This window comes from Rosa chinensis, chromosome 6 (assembly GCF_002994745.2).
Source record: "Rosa chinensis cultivar Old Blush chromosome 6, RchiOBHm-V2, whole genome shotgun sequence".
In the NCBI taxonomy this organism is placed as follows: Eukaryota; Viridiplantae; Streptophyta; class Magnoliopsida; order Rosales; family Rosaceae; genus Rosa; species Rosa chinensis.
In genome coordinates, this window is record NC_037093.1 from 8,944,837 (window position 1) to 8,961,047 (window position 16,211).

Genomic DNA, 16,211 nt, shown 5'->3' on the forward strand with positions numbered 1-16,211 from the left:
GTACCTTTCGGCTCAAAGAAGCAACAAAAGAGTCACCATATGATCTCGGAGCTATCTTAATCGTTGGGTATGCTATGTCCTGCTATCCCCCTCATCTCCAAGAAAACGATTAAGTAGCTATTGGATGAGTATGGGTCGAAGATGAAAAGTTTGTGTGCTCGATGCTCGAGGATCTGAAGGATATTGATTGGATCGGGTACGGGCAAAAGATAATACTTCCCAACAGAATCGTCGTCTAGCGTAGGAGTCGATGATGCGCATATGCACATTTTCACATCCTCTTATAATTTTGCGTACCTCTGTTACTAATGATAATATCACAAGCACTATACAATGTTTACGTAATCGACGCCAGTGAAAAAGATATGAACTTGAAGGAAGAGGTAAGCAGCTTGTCTGGGTAGGTGAAGTATTTTCATGAAAAGGAAGGTAAAAATTGGAGAGGGAGCAGGACTCCCTGAGATAAAAGGTTGACTCCTTCACCTCCAAGGTGGGTGAGCTGGAAGAGATGAAGAAGTAGATCTTGGAGCTGGAGGGGACAGTTGAGAGGCTAAAGAAAGAGCTGGAATCTCTTCGGGAAGCAGAGGAGAAAGCCAACTCCTAGAGAGCCAAGGCGGAGTACTTGGAGGGTCGTCTTCCCGTGGACCGCTAGGAGGCTATCATGGAGTATAAAGGCTCCCCAGAGTTGGAAGACATGCTCATAGTTGCCCAGGATAAGGCGGTGATACAAAGTACCGGGAATGGGTGGCAACCGAGTACATGGATGAAGGCAAGTTCTAATGGGGGTTGTTGGAAAAAAAGAAAAAAGAACATGAAGCCCAAATGGCTGCAGCTAAAGGTGATGCCTCCAGGAGTCACACCGAGGCCTGGGAGTAGGATTTTTTCTTTGTTGTTGTTGTTTTTTATTACTATTATTATTTTTTTAGTGTTTACCCATATTTTGAACAATAGCCTTGAGCTGATATTGGGGTATCTCTTCAATTATTTCCTTTGCCTGGGAGTCCGGGCTTTTGTTGATTACTGTAATTTTTTGTTACTTGAATGGGAATGTTGAAAGGGATTAAAATTGCTTCCAATTACACCTTGTTGCCCTTTTATGTTTAAGTACTTATTACTGGAATAAAGTAGTTAAAACTATAGCCGATGGTATCTGGGATGCCTAGTGGCTAAGGTAAATGTAAGCAATAGTCTAAATAATTCATTTTTCCATTCAAATACCACATGGTGGCCCATACAAAATAAGTATCCGATGGATAGCTTGCCATAGCTAGATGATAGAAAAGGTAGGGTAAGATGCTCTGGGAGCTACTTGTAATAGTACCTTAGACACTGAGTATTAATTCCAAGGGTGCCGGGACCTAACTCCGTCCATGTCCTGGATGTAGAAAGTGGCTGGGCCGACTTCCTCAATGATTTCATAGGGACCTGCCCAGGAAGCGTCCAATCCCCTTGGTTCCGGGTATACTTGTTTCATGACCTAGTCCCCCAATTTAAGTGTACGGGACTGAACCTTGGCATCATAGTAGCGGGTTATTCTCCTCTTGTTTGTCAGGTTATGCATGTGCACCACATCCCGACGCTCCGCAAGTAAGTCTATGTCCAGTTGGTGACCTTCGGTGTTAGTACCCTCATCAAAGTATTCGACTCTTCCACTTTGTATAATTGTCTCGATAGGGAGTACTGCCTTTGTGCTCAAAGCCTTGTAGAAAGGTGTCTCACCGGTGGCTTCTATTGTTGTTGTCCTGATGGCTCTCAACTTTTTCGGGAGCTTGGAGGCCTAAAGTCCTTTGGCATCCTCCAGTTTCTTTTTTAGAATTTTCTTGATTATTTTGTTGACAGCCTCCACCTGGACATTTATTTGTGGATGTCCTGGTGAGGCATACAAGATCTTGGTGTCCATGTTCTCAATGTATGCCCGTAGTTCATCATTATCAAATTGTGCCCCATTGTTCATGACGATAGTGTCTGGAACTCCAAATCGACTGTAGATATTCCTCCACAAGAAGTTTTTGACTTTGTCTATCGTGATAGCCACTAGGGGTTTTGCCTCGACCCACTTAGTTTGGTAGTCCACCACTACAATGGTGTACTTAAACTGTCCTACTGCTGTAGGGAGCTTACTGATGAGGTCCAGTCTCAACTGGCAGAAAGGCTAAGGTGCAAGTAGAATGGAGAGAGCAATAGGCCTTGCCTTAGGGATGTTAGCGTACATCTGGCATTTATGGCAAGAACTGGATACAACTTCAGCCAACGCTAACATAGTCAACCAAAAGTACTCGGCGCATAAGGCCTTGTGCGCTAGAGATCGTGCCCTTCCGTGGTTACCACACACACCTCCATAGATGTCCTTGAAGATCCTGTGGTTCTCTTCCTTTGTGACGCACTTGATATTGGGGAAGTTATGACCCTTCTTGTACAATTTACCATTCATGATTGTGTATCGGCCTGACCTAGGTTGTAACCTCCTAGCCTCGACTTTGTCCTTCGGGGTTAGGCGATCGATCATGTATTTGAGTATTGGATCCATCCATGATTCGGTGGTCTCGATGGCGAATATCTTGGATACTGTTTTTGAAGTGCTCGACTTGTCCAATATTTCCACCTTCATGGTCCCGTAGGCAGTACTTGGTGGAGTTGTTGCGAGCTTGGCAAGAACGTTTGCCTTAGTATTCTTTGCTCTCGATACCTGAGTAATTATGAATGTGGTGAACCGCTGCACTAATGCCTTGGCCAGGGCCTAGTAAGATGACATTTGGGACTCCTTGGCCTCAAAGTCCCCGTTAACCTGATTTACGACTAACTAGGAGTTGCTAAAGATGTTGAGGTGCTGGACACCTACTTCCCGAGCCACCTGCAGCCTCACGATAAGTGCCTCATACTCAATTGCATTGTTGGATGCCTTGAATGGAAATTTTAAGGAGTATTCGTAGATTTGGTCGTTAGGGCTAATGAGCAAAATATCTGCTCCGCTTGTCCTTTTATTTGATACTCCATCCACATAGAGCTGCCAGGTGCTTGATGGTTGGGGGCTTGAAGCCGGTGGGTTATGCGGGGTCTAAGCTGGAACATCCAGGGTAGGGATTAACTCGAAAATGAAATTCGCTGCTGCCTGGCCCTTGATGGTTGTCCGGGGCTTGTAGTGAATATTGAATTCTCCTAATTTGATGGCCCATTTAACAAGCTTGTCCGAGGTCTCAGGCTTTTGAAGTACCTGCCTTAAAGGGTGGTTGGTGAAGACTGTGATTAAGTGTGCCTGAAACTATGCTTAAGTTTTCTGGCTGAGATAAGGAGGGCCAAGGTAATCTTCTCTATGTCTGGTACCGTAATTCTGTGCCTGTGTAGCCCTTGCCTGCATAGTACACTAGGTACTCACAGTTGGGGTCCCTTCTGATGAGTGCTGACCTGACAGTCGTCGCAGATGCAGCTAGGTAGATGTACAACATTTCATTGGGAATAGGTTTTGATAATAATGGTATCGCGGCCAAGTAGGCCTTGATACCCAAGAATGCTGCCTCGTGCTCTACGGTTCAGGCGATGTACTCGATGTGCTGTGTCTTCAGCAATTTAAAGAAAGGTGCACACTTGTTTGTGAGTCTCGTGGCAAATCGTGAAAGGGCACCAATCCTACTTGTAAGGGATTGTACCTAGTTGCGAAGGATGGGGGATGTCATGTCTAGAATTTCCTGTACCTTCTCGGGATTCTCCTCGATGTACCTGTTCCTGATGATATAGCCAAGGAACTTCCCTATTTTGACCCTAAAGATGCACTTCTTAGGGTTCATGCGCATACCGTTGCGTAGGATGATGGTGAAAACGATTGCCAGGTTTGTGACATGATCGTCAGTGGTGAGACTCTTGACTAGCATTTCGTCCACGTATACCTCCATAATGGTACTGATGACATCTACAAACATAGAGTTGACGAGTCTTTGATACGTGGTCCAACATTTTTTTTGTCTAAAGGGCATGACCTGATAACAGTAAAGGCCTTTATCAGTAGTGAAGAAGGTGTGTTCCTCATGTGCGAGATTCATCCTTGTTTGATTATACCTACTAAAAGCATCAATGAAGCTGAGTAAACGGTACCTAGATGTGGAATCTATGAGCTGGTCGATTCTTGGAAATAGGAAAATGTCCTTGGGGAACGCTTGGTTGAGGTTTATGTAATCGACACACATACCCGAAGATTCCATTGTCTTTTTGGGTAATATGACTACGTTGGCTAGCCAGTGTGGGTATGTTACTTCCTTGATGAATCTGATGGCCTTAAGCTTCTTCACTTCCGCTTGGATGGCCTTGTACTTGTCTTGGTTGAAAGCTCTGCTCTTTGGTCTTACCTGTTCGACAAAGGGATGATACTAAGATTGTGCATGGCTATGTCTGTAGGGATCCCGGGAATGTCCTCGTAAGACCAAGCGAAGGAGGATGAGTTGGCTCGTAGAAACTAGATAAGGCTATCCCGGACTGACTGAGTCAACTTGGTACTGATCCAGACGGTTCTATTCGGGTACTCTTTTGATAGAACAACCTCCTCAATATCCTCTACGGCACCAGGGTGCTCTTCGTCATATCAGTGTCGTCCCTAGGGTCCTCGTATCTGTTAAAAGGCGAGGGCTCCGCTATTACAGATAGCATTTTAGTTTTTCCCTTGCCCTGGGAAACCGTTAATGCATAATATTGCCTTGCTATAGCCTGTCTCCCCTGATCATTGCTACTCCTACTGGGGTTGGAACTTTCATCATTAGCATATGGCTAGCCATGAAAGTCTTAAGGCGCCACAATGCTGGGCGGCCCAGGATAGCGTTGTAAGATGAAATGCAGTCGACCACAATGAATTATGTTTTAATGGTTGAGCAGTTTGGGCTTTCCCCCACCATGATTCACAGATAGTCAAATCCCAATGGCTAAACGATATCCCTGGAGAAACTAATTAGAGGCTGGTTATCTTGTGACAACTTTGATCGTCCTCTATTCAATACTTTGTATGCTTCACAAAATAGTACGTTGACTGACGCACTGACATCTACCAGTACTCGGGAAGTGATGTAGTGATCCATTTGAAGAGTGATGAGGAAAGGGTCATTGTGAGGCATTTTAAGGTTCCCTTCCTCCTCTTCTAGGAAAGTGATTGACTTTCACCGGGATACATTGCCCTCCTTTCTCGGTTTATGGAAGTTGAATACCTTGGCGTGGCCGGATCGTGTACCCCGCTTCTTTCCTTGGGGTTGTAGGTCTTTTGGTCCCATATTGTGGATCGTGAGAATCTGGCCATATATATCAATAGCACCTACCTCTTTAGTGGGCAAGTACCTTTGGAGTTTGCCATTCTGGATGAGTGACTCAATAGTATTTTTCAAAGCCATACAGAGGTTGGTATTGTGTCCAGCGTGAAAACTTCAGAACCTCCTTGTGTCTTGCTGGGTAAGTTTACTCTTCAAAAATTTTTGTGGTGGCGGCCTGGGTATCTCAACCCTGTTCTCATACGAAGCGTTCATAACAGTGAATACTTTATACCTGGGTGGTTGTGTGGTCTTGGGATACTGCTGTTGTGACTTTCTTCTCGGTGGTATGACTTATTTGAGTATTCGTTAGACTTGGACGAGGACTCCTTGCCTCGCTTACTTGCTGGATAGGGTGTCCGGACCTCGTCTTAGCTCCACTCCCTCATTTTGGGTTTGTCCCTTGCCACCAGGGCCGGAGTGGTTGTATTTCTTTTTCTTTCTTGTTTCACGTTATCCCAGTATGTTTCAAACTTTGCTTGTGTGTGCCGGATAGCGGTGGCCATTAGTTCGTCATAGCTACCCTGGGGATGATGGCGTCTGCGCACATGGCTTTAATTTCTGAAACTGAGGTTAAAGGATCTGGGACTAGTGATGGGTTGCCTGTCACCGAGTCCAAGGCTCCTAGTCCGTGAGTTTCAATTCTAGTGCTAGGTATCTCAAACATGGAAGCGCCGGGACAGGATACTAGTGCCCGAGCAACGCTTTTGCCTGCGTTCGCTGCCTCTGCTTGCCTAGCCATTGATTGGGTAGAGTTAGTCGTTTCTCACAGACGGCGCCAATGTTTCCGTTGACTTTTCTGAGGTCGTCAGACAGAATGCTATACCAACCAGCGGTTACCAAGATAACTCGGAAACCCTGTCAGGGAGAAATACACAAATGTCAGAGGTATAAACCGTCTTAGAGGTATCCCTCTTCGATGATAAAGTTATGTTCTATTGGTAATTTGATAGAATAATAATAATGAAGGAGAAGTTATTACCTTTTGAAGGTGGTTGAGTTTGACTTATGTATCTTAGTATGGGAAATGCATTTCCCCTTTATTCGATGTGGGATGCAGTTCATCCCTTTGTGGCTATAGCAGGTTCTGGTGTGTACTTAGATGAGCTCTATTTGGCAGGTCTGAGGCCTTCGTCACCCAAAGTGTCGCCCATTGGAAGCACTGACATGGTGGGTACTGGATCTGGTCCCAGATATGGCATATGGGAAGTCCTGCGGGATCTGGTGATGGTACCAAACCTTGTGGTAGTCAAGTAACTACTGATATATACATCTTCTACTTCAGTTTTACAGTTAAAAAGAAAAGGAAAAAACTGAAAAAAGAACCAAAGGGCACAATAAAGTGAGGAAATACTCAAATAGCCAATGCCCCGCTCCAATGTGAAGAGGAGGAAAAGCAACACAATCAGGCTGGGTGAGAGCTTGAAAGTACAACTAGTGGAGGGTTTTGATATTAGGCCCATAGAGTGTCACGGGCAACGGTGTGCGAGTTTTTCTCACTAATTGACTTGCATGCCATTTATATATATTATATTACCTGTTTGTTATACCTTAACTAAGCAAAGGATAAACTCGAATTATTAAAATTTAACCTTTAACCCTTATTTGCTTAATTAATACTGATGTGGTTATTGCTTTTGGTGATATTTAGAAGATTTAGTTCCATTTTTATTAATCAAGTTTCTTTGACTTTTAACTTTGACCAATTAATGATGTTGGGTTATTTTATTTCAAAAAAAAAAAATGATGTTGGGTTATTTTAGAGATTATATTTTGTAATTTATTTCTTTTTGTTAAAAGAAAAGAAACAAAACGATTCATAGACAAGTAAATCCCTTATGAATTTATGGGACTACTCCTTTAATTAAGGAGAAGTAGACTACTCAAGAATTTAATGTTTCATTTCTTTTAGGGCTAAATACTGATTATAGAAAATTACTCACAAGTGTCATTTTAAAACTTTAATTAGCTATAAAGCTACCTAATGTTTTTTGTACATATAAGGCCATTTGCATATCCAAATTATTTATTTTTTGACAATTTTACCCTCTCACCTAACAAACCCAATTCCATCCGGCTTTACATTACAGACCTATCTCTTTTACAGATCTATCTGTCTTCTTCTCTCTCTCTCTCTCTCTCTCTCTCTCTCTCTCTCTTTCTTGCCGGAGCCAGAGTCTTATCCCAACCTCTCCTCTTATCCTCTAATGGCGATGGCGAGGCCTCAACTACTCCCCCCTGGTTGTTCGACGAGCTTCCTTACGCCGACTCGCCTTACTTCCTTGTGCTCCTCGGCTCCGTCGTCTCCATGTTCCTTGGTGATCGCTGCAATTACAGATTGGAGGTGACTGCAATTGCATCTTGGTGAAATTTATGAACAGAGAAGAGGTGAGACATATAGTTCTTGCTGCTCTCAGATCCTTCACCGGAGATAGGTTTCGAGGATCTCTATGACCGAAACAAAACGTTCCATCGCCTCGAGGCGGTAGTTGAGCTCGGCCTTATGAGACCTAGCGGAGATTCAAGGTATATTTTCATTTTACGCTTAGCTAATTTACCAATCAGTTAAAGTTAGCTCAAGATTTATATTGTTGTAAGGTTCTGGTTGATAGATTGATTGCTCTGTTTGCTTAGTTAAAAACCTAATTAATCTTTTTGTTTACCGCGTTTTTATGTATGGATGGTTAGTGTGTATTATCAAACTTTTTGTGCTTCGTAACCTCAGGAAAAGTAGGATTGGAATATTGATTTGAGTTTTTCTAGTTTGTTACTGTTCGTAGTTTTTTGTATTCTTGTTGGTCCTGTTTTAGGTCTAATTTTATGAACCATTAGTTTGTTGTAATGAGGGGAATTTATGGCTTACTTTGTACATGGGAAATCCTATGGATATCTCTAGATGCCTGAAGAGAATGTCTTGGTTTAAGTATAGTGATAGTATACAGTAATCCTCTATAACTGTTATAGCGGCTTTTTAACATCGTGATAGTATCTTTTTATGTCTATGTTAGTATCTTTTCAGCATGATGTCAGTAGCTTCTATTTTCATTTTCATTATTTCAAGTTAGTAGCTCCTTATAATTGTTTAGTGGTTTTTCAATATAGTGATAGTAGCTTTTTGTGTCTATGTTATTATTTTTTCAAGCTGATGTCAGTAGCTTCTATTTTCAAATTAGCAGCTCTCTGTAACTATTCTAGTGGTTTTCCATTACAGTGATTGTAGCTTTCTATACCTATGTTAGTATATTTTAAAGTTGATGTCAGTAGCTTTTATATTTTCATTTTGATTGATTTTAAGTTGTTTTATGTCAATACCTTATCAAATTGGAAAATTAAGATTTTGTATGAAATTCAGTTTTTTTTTTCCTGTTGTGATTTCTTATCACTAGCATTTCTTGTTTGAGATTTGTGTTTCACTATTAACATGGATAATCAACTGGTTTTTGTTACAATTAATATCCCTAGCAGTAGCTTTGTACATGTACTATAGTAGTTTTCTGTACTTATGTTAGTAGCATTTTCTCATTGGTGCAGTAGCTTTGTACATATTTTATAATAGCTTTCTGTACCTATAGCTTTTTAGAACTGGTCCAATAGATTTGTATTTGTGTTATAGTAGCTTTCTGTACCTATGGCCGTTGCTATTTAGATTACTTATTTTTAATTATCTAGTTGATAAAGCGTGTCATGTTTGCGACATAGTAATACATTGCCGTTTTTAATTTCATTTCAAATACTAATATTTTGTTGTATCTTTATTCTTGCAGAATTCTTCCCTTTGCATTTGTAGTAGTAGATTTCGAAAATCATGTGAATTTGAATATTGAAGCCTCCATTGACCAAGAGATCGTTCAGCTAATCAAGAAATGTTTGAAATGAAGTTTCGTGATGAAGGGGCAAAATTATGCCTATGGGTTTAGAGCGTCACCATTGAAAAATTACAGTAGCATTACAACATTGACAATAGCTTTATACAACTATTGTAATAGATTTTTACAACTATAATAGTGGCTTTTTACAAGTATGGAAGTAGCTTTTTATATAGTTACATTATTGTTGAACCCTGCATACGTTTTGTAACATTGAATATGTTTTCTTTTCTCGATTCCAGTAGCATTTTATTTTTATTGTATCCTTTATATTGTCGTAGTTTTCTTAAGTCTCTGATAATAGCTTTCTCAGTCTCTGAAAGTAGCTTTTGTTCTATTTGATTATTGCTTTTGGCGTTGATGAGAGTAAGTTTTGGTGATGTGAGAGTAGATTTTCTTACTGGTGAGTGTAGCTTTCTGGTGTTGGTGACTGTAGCGTTTATTGCTGGTGAGCGTAGCTTTTGGTGTTTGTGACAGTAACTTTTGGTTTTAGAGAGTGTAGCTTTTGTTACTGGTGACAGTAGCTTTTGTGACATCGTGGGAAACTCACCGGAGTAGCTTTTGTTACTAATGATAGTAGATTTTATTGGTAATAGTAGCTTTTGTGACCTCGCCGGAGGTTGCCGGAAATCTCACCATAGTAGCTTTTATTGCTGGCGACAGTAGCTTTTGGTGTTAGTGACAGTAGCCTTTTGTAGTCGCTGGAGGTCGGCCGGAGACTCGCCGGAGTTAGCCGGAGGTCGGCCGGAGACTCGCCGGAGGTCGACTGGAGACCTGCTAGAGTTGGCCGGAGACCTTGCCGGAGAGGAGAGAGAGAATGATTGTTGACTTTTTACTCTAGTGGCATTTATGTAAATATGTTGGTTTTTAATATCTAAAATATAACACTTTTTTTAATCTAGTGGCCTTATGAGGGAAAAAACTTGTTGGTGGCCTTATGGCTAAAAAAACATTCAAAGATACACTTATATGTAATTAACCCTACTGATTACTACCCTGTAGTTTGGGTCCAAAATCAATTAAGTCCCTGAACTTCTAATTTCATCAAAAACACCCCTGCACTTTCAATTTTGATATAATACGTCCAATTTGTTAGTTTTCCAATAATTGAAGTTATTTAACTTGTTAACGTGGCTCATATATGGTCTATGTTTTATGATGTGGTGTCGAGGTGGCTTGCATAGTCAATTTAGGAGTGAGTCCTACTTAAAAATAAATATTTTTTTTACCAAATAATCCAACTATAACTTAAACTCATAACAAAATATTAATGAATTGGACCTATTAGATCAAAATTGAAAGTGCAGGGGTGTTTTTGATGAAATTAGAAGCCCAGAGACTGAATTGATTTTGGACCTAAACCACATGGTACTAACTAGTATTTAGCCCTTTCTTTTATGTGGGGGAGGACCCCACATATTTGACACAATTTGTGACATGCAAGACTTAAACTTGAAACGTTAAAACTTAAAACAAACTATTGCATGGATGCAATGATTAGTTGTTCTAATATGTATTTGAAAAGTAATTGTACAATTTTTTTTGTTTTTTATCGCATCACTTGAGAACAAATCATTCCAGGCGCCAATGCAAGCAGTATACGAATATAAACAAGTTATGTTTGGCACAACACATTAACCCTTAGGTATAAAGAATAATGGGGATTAGTAGAAATGTATGTGTTAACAATTTGTGCATTGATAAAGTATAAATTTCATTTCATGGTCATGGTGTGAAGGTAACACTTCATTTTTAGGATTTTGCCTCTGACTAGCCTATAGTTTTTTTTGAAAGATGGCAGTCTCATTTTAGAGGACTAAGGTTGCATCTAACCTTTATCTAAGTTATGAAATGCATACGAAGAAATTGATCATTTACAATCCTTACTTGATTCCAACCCGATCATATTTTGCATTTATACAATCATACATCACCTATATCACTAATGACGTACGCCTCATAGTGACAAGGCCTAATTCTAACTCTTTTGGTTGTTGCTCTGGATATACACAAGAACAGCCTTCATCATTTGTCTGGTTGGTTTTGTTGTTACATTATAATGACTCAGTAGTGGTATGACAATGTAAAGCAATCCTTTAACCAATGTAACTCCTCACTAGACCAAATTATTAGTCATCTTTTTGCATGTTAAACTCATCAACATTTCTTTCCACACTTGCTCAGCCAATCAAAACAAATGTGGATTATTAGGTGGAAGCACACATATATGAAAGTGAAATTTACTCATTTAGCTTAGGCATGTGTAATGAACCAACTAACTAAACTAGGGCTAAAGGGGAAACCATTTTGTCATGTCAATATCTCAATTGACTCTGACTTTAAGAATTGGGATGAATTGGCAAGTGTAATGAACCAACTAGCTAAAGAGGGCTAAAGGGGAAACCATTTTGTCAAGTTATCTCAACATGACAACTTTGGAAAAATTGGAAAGCATTGCACTTTGCTTTTTCTCTAATGGGACCATTCAATAATTACAATTATTAAATCATGGCTAACGAAATGGATGCAATTATAATTGAATAGTCTAAAATTTGTATCCCAAAAATATCGAAAAAAAATAATAATCTAAAATTGTGAAAGATAAACCCGTATTCATGATCCAAGATCTCATTTTAATCAGTGTTTTCTTCATAAAGAAAGAATCAATCACCATACCCCATCATACGCAAGGAAATAAATTTTTCGTGGTTTGGTCCCTAAGGCAAGAAATCAATCAAATAAACACGAGAAAACCAACCCCCAAAAAATTTGCACTTATTATTCATCCAAGCCCAGACGACGTCGCTTCCACGACATCCCTGGGAATCTGCACCATTCACAGAAGTCCCATGTTAGCTATTTATTTGAAAGGAGGAATGTGACCGTTGGTTTTTCCCACTCTACGACGCCGTTCCGAACCGACACCCCGAAACTTTCTCACCGCCACACACCCATTCCTCTTCCTCCCTCCAAAAAACATAAATTCCCAAAAAAACCCAATCTATATATATCCTTTTGGGTCATTCTTTCCACCCCTATTGGAATTGTTGTGGAATTGGGTTTTATGAGATATGAATGCCAGCAGGTTGCAATGGGCATCTTCCTCGCCTGCGCTGAGCACAGGGCTCGAAACGTCGTCGTCTTGTTCGAAGCTGGGTTTTGTGAACTTTCGCGGCGGCGGCGGTTGTGGAGATAGCTTGAAGACGAAGAAGGGTTTGTTTGTGATAAAGGCGATGGATGTGGAGGGTTCGAGAACCGTGAATTTGAATGGGCACGCTGGGGATTCAGGTAGTTTTTGAATTCTGCGGTTTTATTTTTTTTTTCTTTCTTTATTTGAATTTGGGTTTTGTAAAGTTTTGAATTTTAATTGATGGAATAGATAAAAATGGGAGCTTGTTGTCTTCGATTGGAAATTCGACCAACATTCAGTGGCACCAGTGCTCGGTGAAGAAAGAAGATAGGGAAAATATGCTGAAACAAAAAGGGTGTGTTATATGGATCACTGGGCTTAGTGGATCAGGTTAGTTTCTTGATTAAATTTTTTAAAAGTTTCACGATCCATATAGATGAGGAGCATGTTAATTGGAGGAGAAGCGAAATCGTGTAAATAAGTGGATTTTGATATGCTATATGCTATCAAAACTGTGAATTTAGGATGATATAATCCATTGATTACCTGCTAATTATGTGTGTTGCAAATGTTGTTTGATAGGGAAGAGCACTGTGGCTTGTGCTTTGAGTGGGATCTTGTACCGCAGGGGAAAGCTGGCTTATGTTCTAGATGGGGACAATGTCAGGCATGGCTTGAATCGTGACCTTGGTTTTAAAGCAGAAGACCGTGCAGAGAACATAAGGAGGATTGGTATGTGTAATGTGTCATTGTATACCCTCTTTTTTCCGTTAATATTTAGTAACTTAGGAAAGCATCTGGCTTTGATTTTATTCAGGGGAGGTGGCAAAGCTGTTTGCCGATGCTGGAGTCATTTGTATTGCTAGCTTGATTTCTCCGTATAGAAGGGATCGTGATGCCTGTCGTGCATTATTGCCTGCTGGAGAGTTTATTGAGGTTGGTTAGTTGGTGCTTTAACTGCGAAACTTTGTCCATATATCTAATGTATTTGCTGAAATATAAAATTACTAATAGAAGCACTTGTGTTATAGGTGTTCATGGACATTCCACTCCATGTTTGTGAGGCCAGAGACCCCAAGGGACTATATAAGCTTGCACGTGCAGGGAAGATCAAAGGTACTAAAATGGGCTTTGTATATTAATCTTTAACCACCTGCTTGGATGGTACTACTGCTACAACAATCTTTTCTTTTCTAATTCTTTCTGTGAGATCCAAGCAGCATCTTGTTAATGAATATATTACCTATGTTTAAAATCATTTTGCAACATTCTTAACTTTTTGTTATTGTTGTCTGGAGCTCTGTAGATGTGGGTGTTTGGAACTTCTTCATTTGTTCTTTGACATGCATATTTCTTGAAGTTAGAAAATTTAGAAATATCATTATGGATCCTTGACTGTGTCTCTGATTATTCATTAGTCATCACTGATTTATATCTTGGACAATTTTAAGTTGAAAACTATAGGACTATTGATATGTAATATGTGCTGAGGGAAAGTCTTGCGTGCTGGTAAGGTTTTCTCCATTATGCTGGAAATTTTACCATTTCAAAATATGCAATAGCAAGCATTGATAAGGATATGTACATACAATCAGTGTGTTGCACTGAAGTACTGTTTTTATATATTGTAATCCATTTGTTATATACTGCAAAGTGCAAATCCTGGTCTCTACCTTTTGTTGACGTAATGTTAGAGACATTGCTATATTTTCTGTCACTTAGACATACTTTTGTGGATCCTATGTGGAACCCCCTCCTTCTGCATCTTCCTCCAGATTTATATTCTTTTACTTGAAGTTTAGTTCAAAATGGGCTATTCCTTATGTTCTGTCTATCTGAAACTGCAGGTTTCACTGGGATTGATGATCCATATGAGTCGCCACTAAATTGTGAGGTATGTTTTATTTTGAGAAAAATAGAATAGATTTGCACAAGTGGACACCTACAGGGCAATGGCCCTCTGATAGTCTTGTGATGTTACAGCAAGGAGCCAAGGATTTGCAGCAAAATTGCAGCTTCTTTTTTTTTTCTTTTTTCTTTTTTCCTCAGAAGTCCAATTCGCACTTCTGCATGCAAACCAAAATGCTGGACATTTTGTATACAATATTTAGGCTTTGCATGATTTAGATATGAAGCATTTATATTATTCACTTTAAATTGCATGCAAGCATCATTTCAACTGCATTTGTATGACAAGTCTCTGTAGGAATATGGTGCAGAATGGACTGAAACATTAATGTATACGGTATGTTTGGGTGACATGTCAGATATAACCATGAACATTAGTTTTGGGCCTCCTATACTGTAGTAAACTATAATATGCTATGGTTGATATCTGTGTTGTATTTATGATATGAAAGGACAATCTTTCTGATGTCAATTTGTCTCCTTATTCTTTTGATAGATAGCATTAAGGCATACAGGAGGAGAATGTGCGTCCCCATGCGAGATGGCCGAAGAAGTGATTTCTTACTTAGAAGAGAAGGGGTTCCTCCAGGCTTAAAAAGTTTCTGGTATGCTTCCTTTGACCATCACAAGTACGATGTATGCAGCATGGGTCTTGCTTCTGGTGTCCTTATTGGAGTTGATCTTAACAGACGGAGAAAAAAATGACTTGTTTGATTGGATGTCATGCTTTTGCGCCTTTCCAGAACTGAGAGAACTGTTGCAGTATCAATCCAGACAGCATTAACTGGTTAATTAATTAATCCCTCCTCTTTCTTTTGCTCTTCATTCTTCGTCCAGCAAGTAGCCCTATTATATTTATTTTGATGTTATTAGGAACCACATTCTCCTCGTTGTAAATAATAAACTGGAGATTTTTTACAAACTTGAAGGATCAATAGTAGTTTGTAGATCTTTTCTGGCACCTTTTTACGTCCATGTTTGCGAATCATTCCATACAGTTTATGCTAACTCTTGCAAACATTGTTTAATTGAGTGGTCAATCACTTTCATGTCTTGCTCTTAAGTTCCTTACTTCCATTATTCTTCTTCCACCAAGTAGCCAACTACTGTAGTGTGTATAGCAAATTAGCAATGGAAAAATTCCAAACCCTTCCGTTCTTAAATTCCTTCTCCTGATTCTATTAATGTTATTTGGAACTATGTTGTGGATATTAGAATGGCAATTTCGTCAGTAACAAGTATTTCTTATTTCACAATACCGAGTAGCTCTTATATGAATATATCTTCTTGAATTGCTGGGCAAAAAACTTGATTAAACAAAAGAAAAGAGAAAAGAAGTAAGAATCAAAACAGAGGTATTTTAGAATACCTCATTTATCTTTGCATTTTCATTCCAGCCTTTGCCTTTGGAGAAATAGAGATCATGGTGCCAATCTAAGGTTGGACCTGATGGACATTGTGAGTATAACTCAAAGCCAATAGGTTACCAAGGGACTGGTGATGGTTTACCTCTGTGTGAATATATATAATGTCCTGAAGTTCTGTCCAACTCCAGTTGTATCAGTTATGTTTGAATCAGTATAGCCTGTGCATATGATGCAAGATTCATCCCACTTCAAGTACAAGTTGAATGCAGGAGGTTATTAGGAAGTCGAATCTCGATCCATTAATGTGTAAATGTGTGATGTGTTTGTTTCAAGTCGAGCACTTGCCGTTTTTATTTTCTTAGTGGAGCTTGAACTGTTAAAATAGCGTTGGATTTTGTTGAGTGACCGACATTAAATGTAACGTGTTATTTAGTGGTGTTCTCTCACTAATACTAAAGTCATACATTGACGAATAATCTAATCATGTTTGAGGTTAAATTTTTTATTTTTTATTTTTTTATTTTTTTAATTCGACCAAGCGAGTGAAATTTATTTAATGAAAAGAATGTTACAAAGAGAACGGAGGTAGGACAGGCATAAGAAAAAAAAAGTATTATTTCAATCCAAATTTGATGGGTCTTCCGAACAAGCATAGGTAAAA

At 39.5% G+C, this 16,211-nt stretch overlaps 1 protein-coding gene across 2 annotated transcripts; it reads left to right on the forward strand.

The window, feature by feature from the left end:
* Positions 1-11,847: 11,847 nt before the first annotated feature.
* LOC112172366 (adenylyl-sulfate kinase 3) lies at positions 11,848-15,211 on the forward strand. Of its 2 annotated transcripts, XM_024309677.2 has the most exons (8): positions 11,848-12,433; positions 12,525-12,665; positions 12,858-13,007; positions 13,093-13,211; positions 13,307-13,391; positions 14,123-14,169; positions 14,680-14,788; positions 14,873-15,211. In XM_024309677.2, the coding sequence occupies exons 1-7, from the start codon at positions 12,217-12,219 to the stop codon at positions 14,776-14,778; spliced, it is 858 nt and encodes a 285-aa protein (XP_024165445.1). In that variant the 5' UTR covers positions 11,848-12,216; the 3' UTR covers positions 14,779-14,788; positions 14,873-15,211. The 2 variants fall into 2 exon arrangements, with proteins under 2 accessions (XP_024165445.1, XP_040365755.1); XM_040509821.1 differs by having other exon boundaries at positions 11,851-12,433; positions 14,680-15,211.
* Positions 15,212-16,211: the final 1,000 nt, after the last annotated feature.

Bases quoted from the DNA above. Each gene is read 5' to 3' on its own strand.
- LOC112172366 (XM_024309677.2), top strand. From the start codon at position 12,217: ATGAATGCCAGCAGGTTGCAATGGGCATCTTCCTCGCCTGCGCTGAGC. The intron at 12,666-12,857 runs GTTAGTTTCTTG...GTTGTTTGATAG, and splicing joins CACTGGGCTTAGTGGATCAG to GGAAGAGCACTGTGGCTTGT. The intron at 13,008-13,092 runs GTATGTGTAATG...GATTTTATTCAG, and splicing joins AGAGAACATAAGGAGGATTG to GGGAGGTGGCAAAGCTGTTT.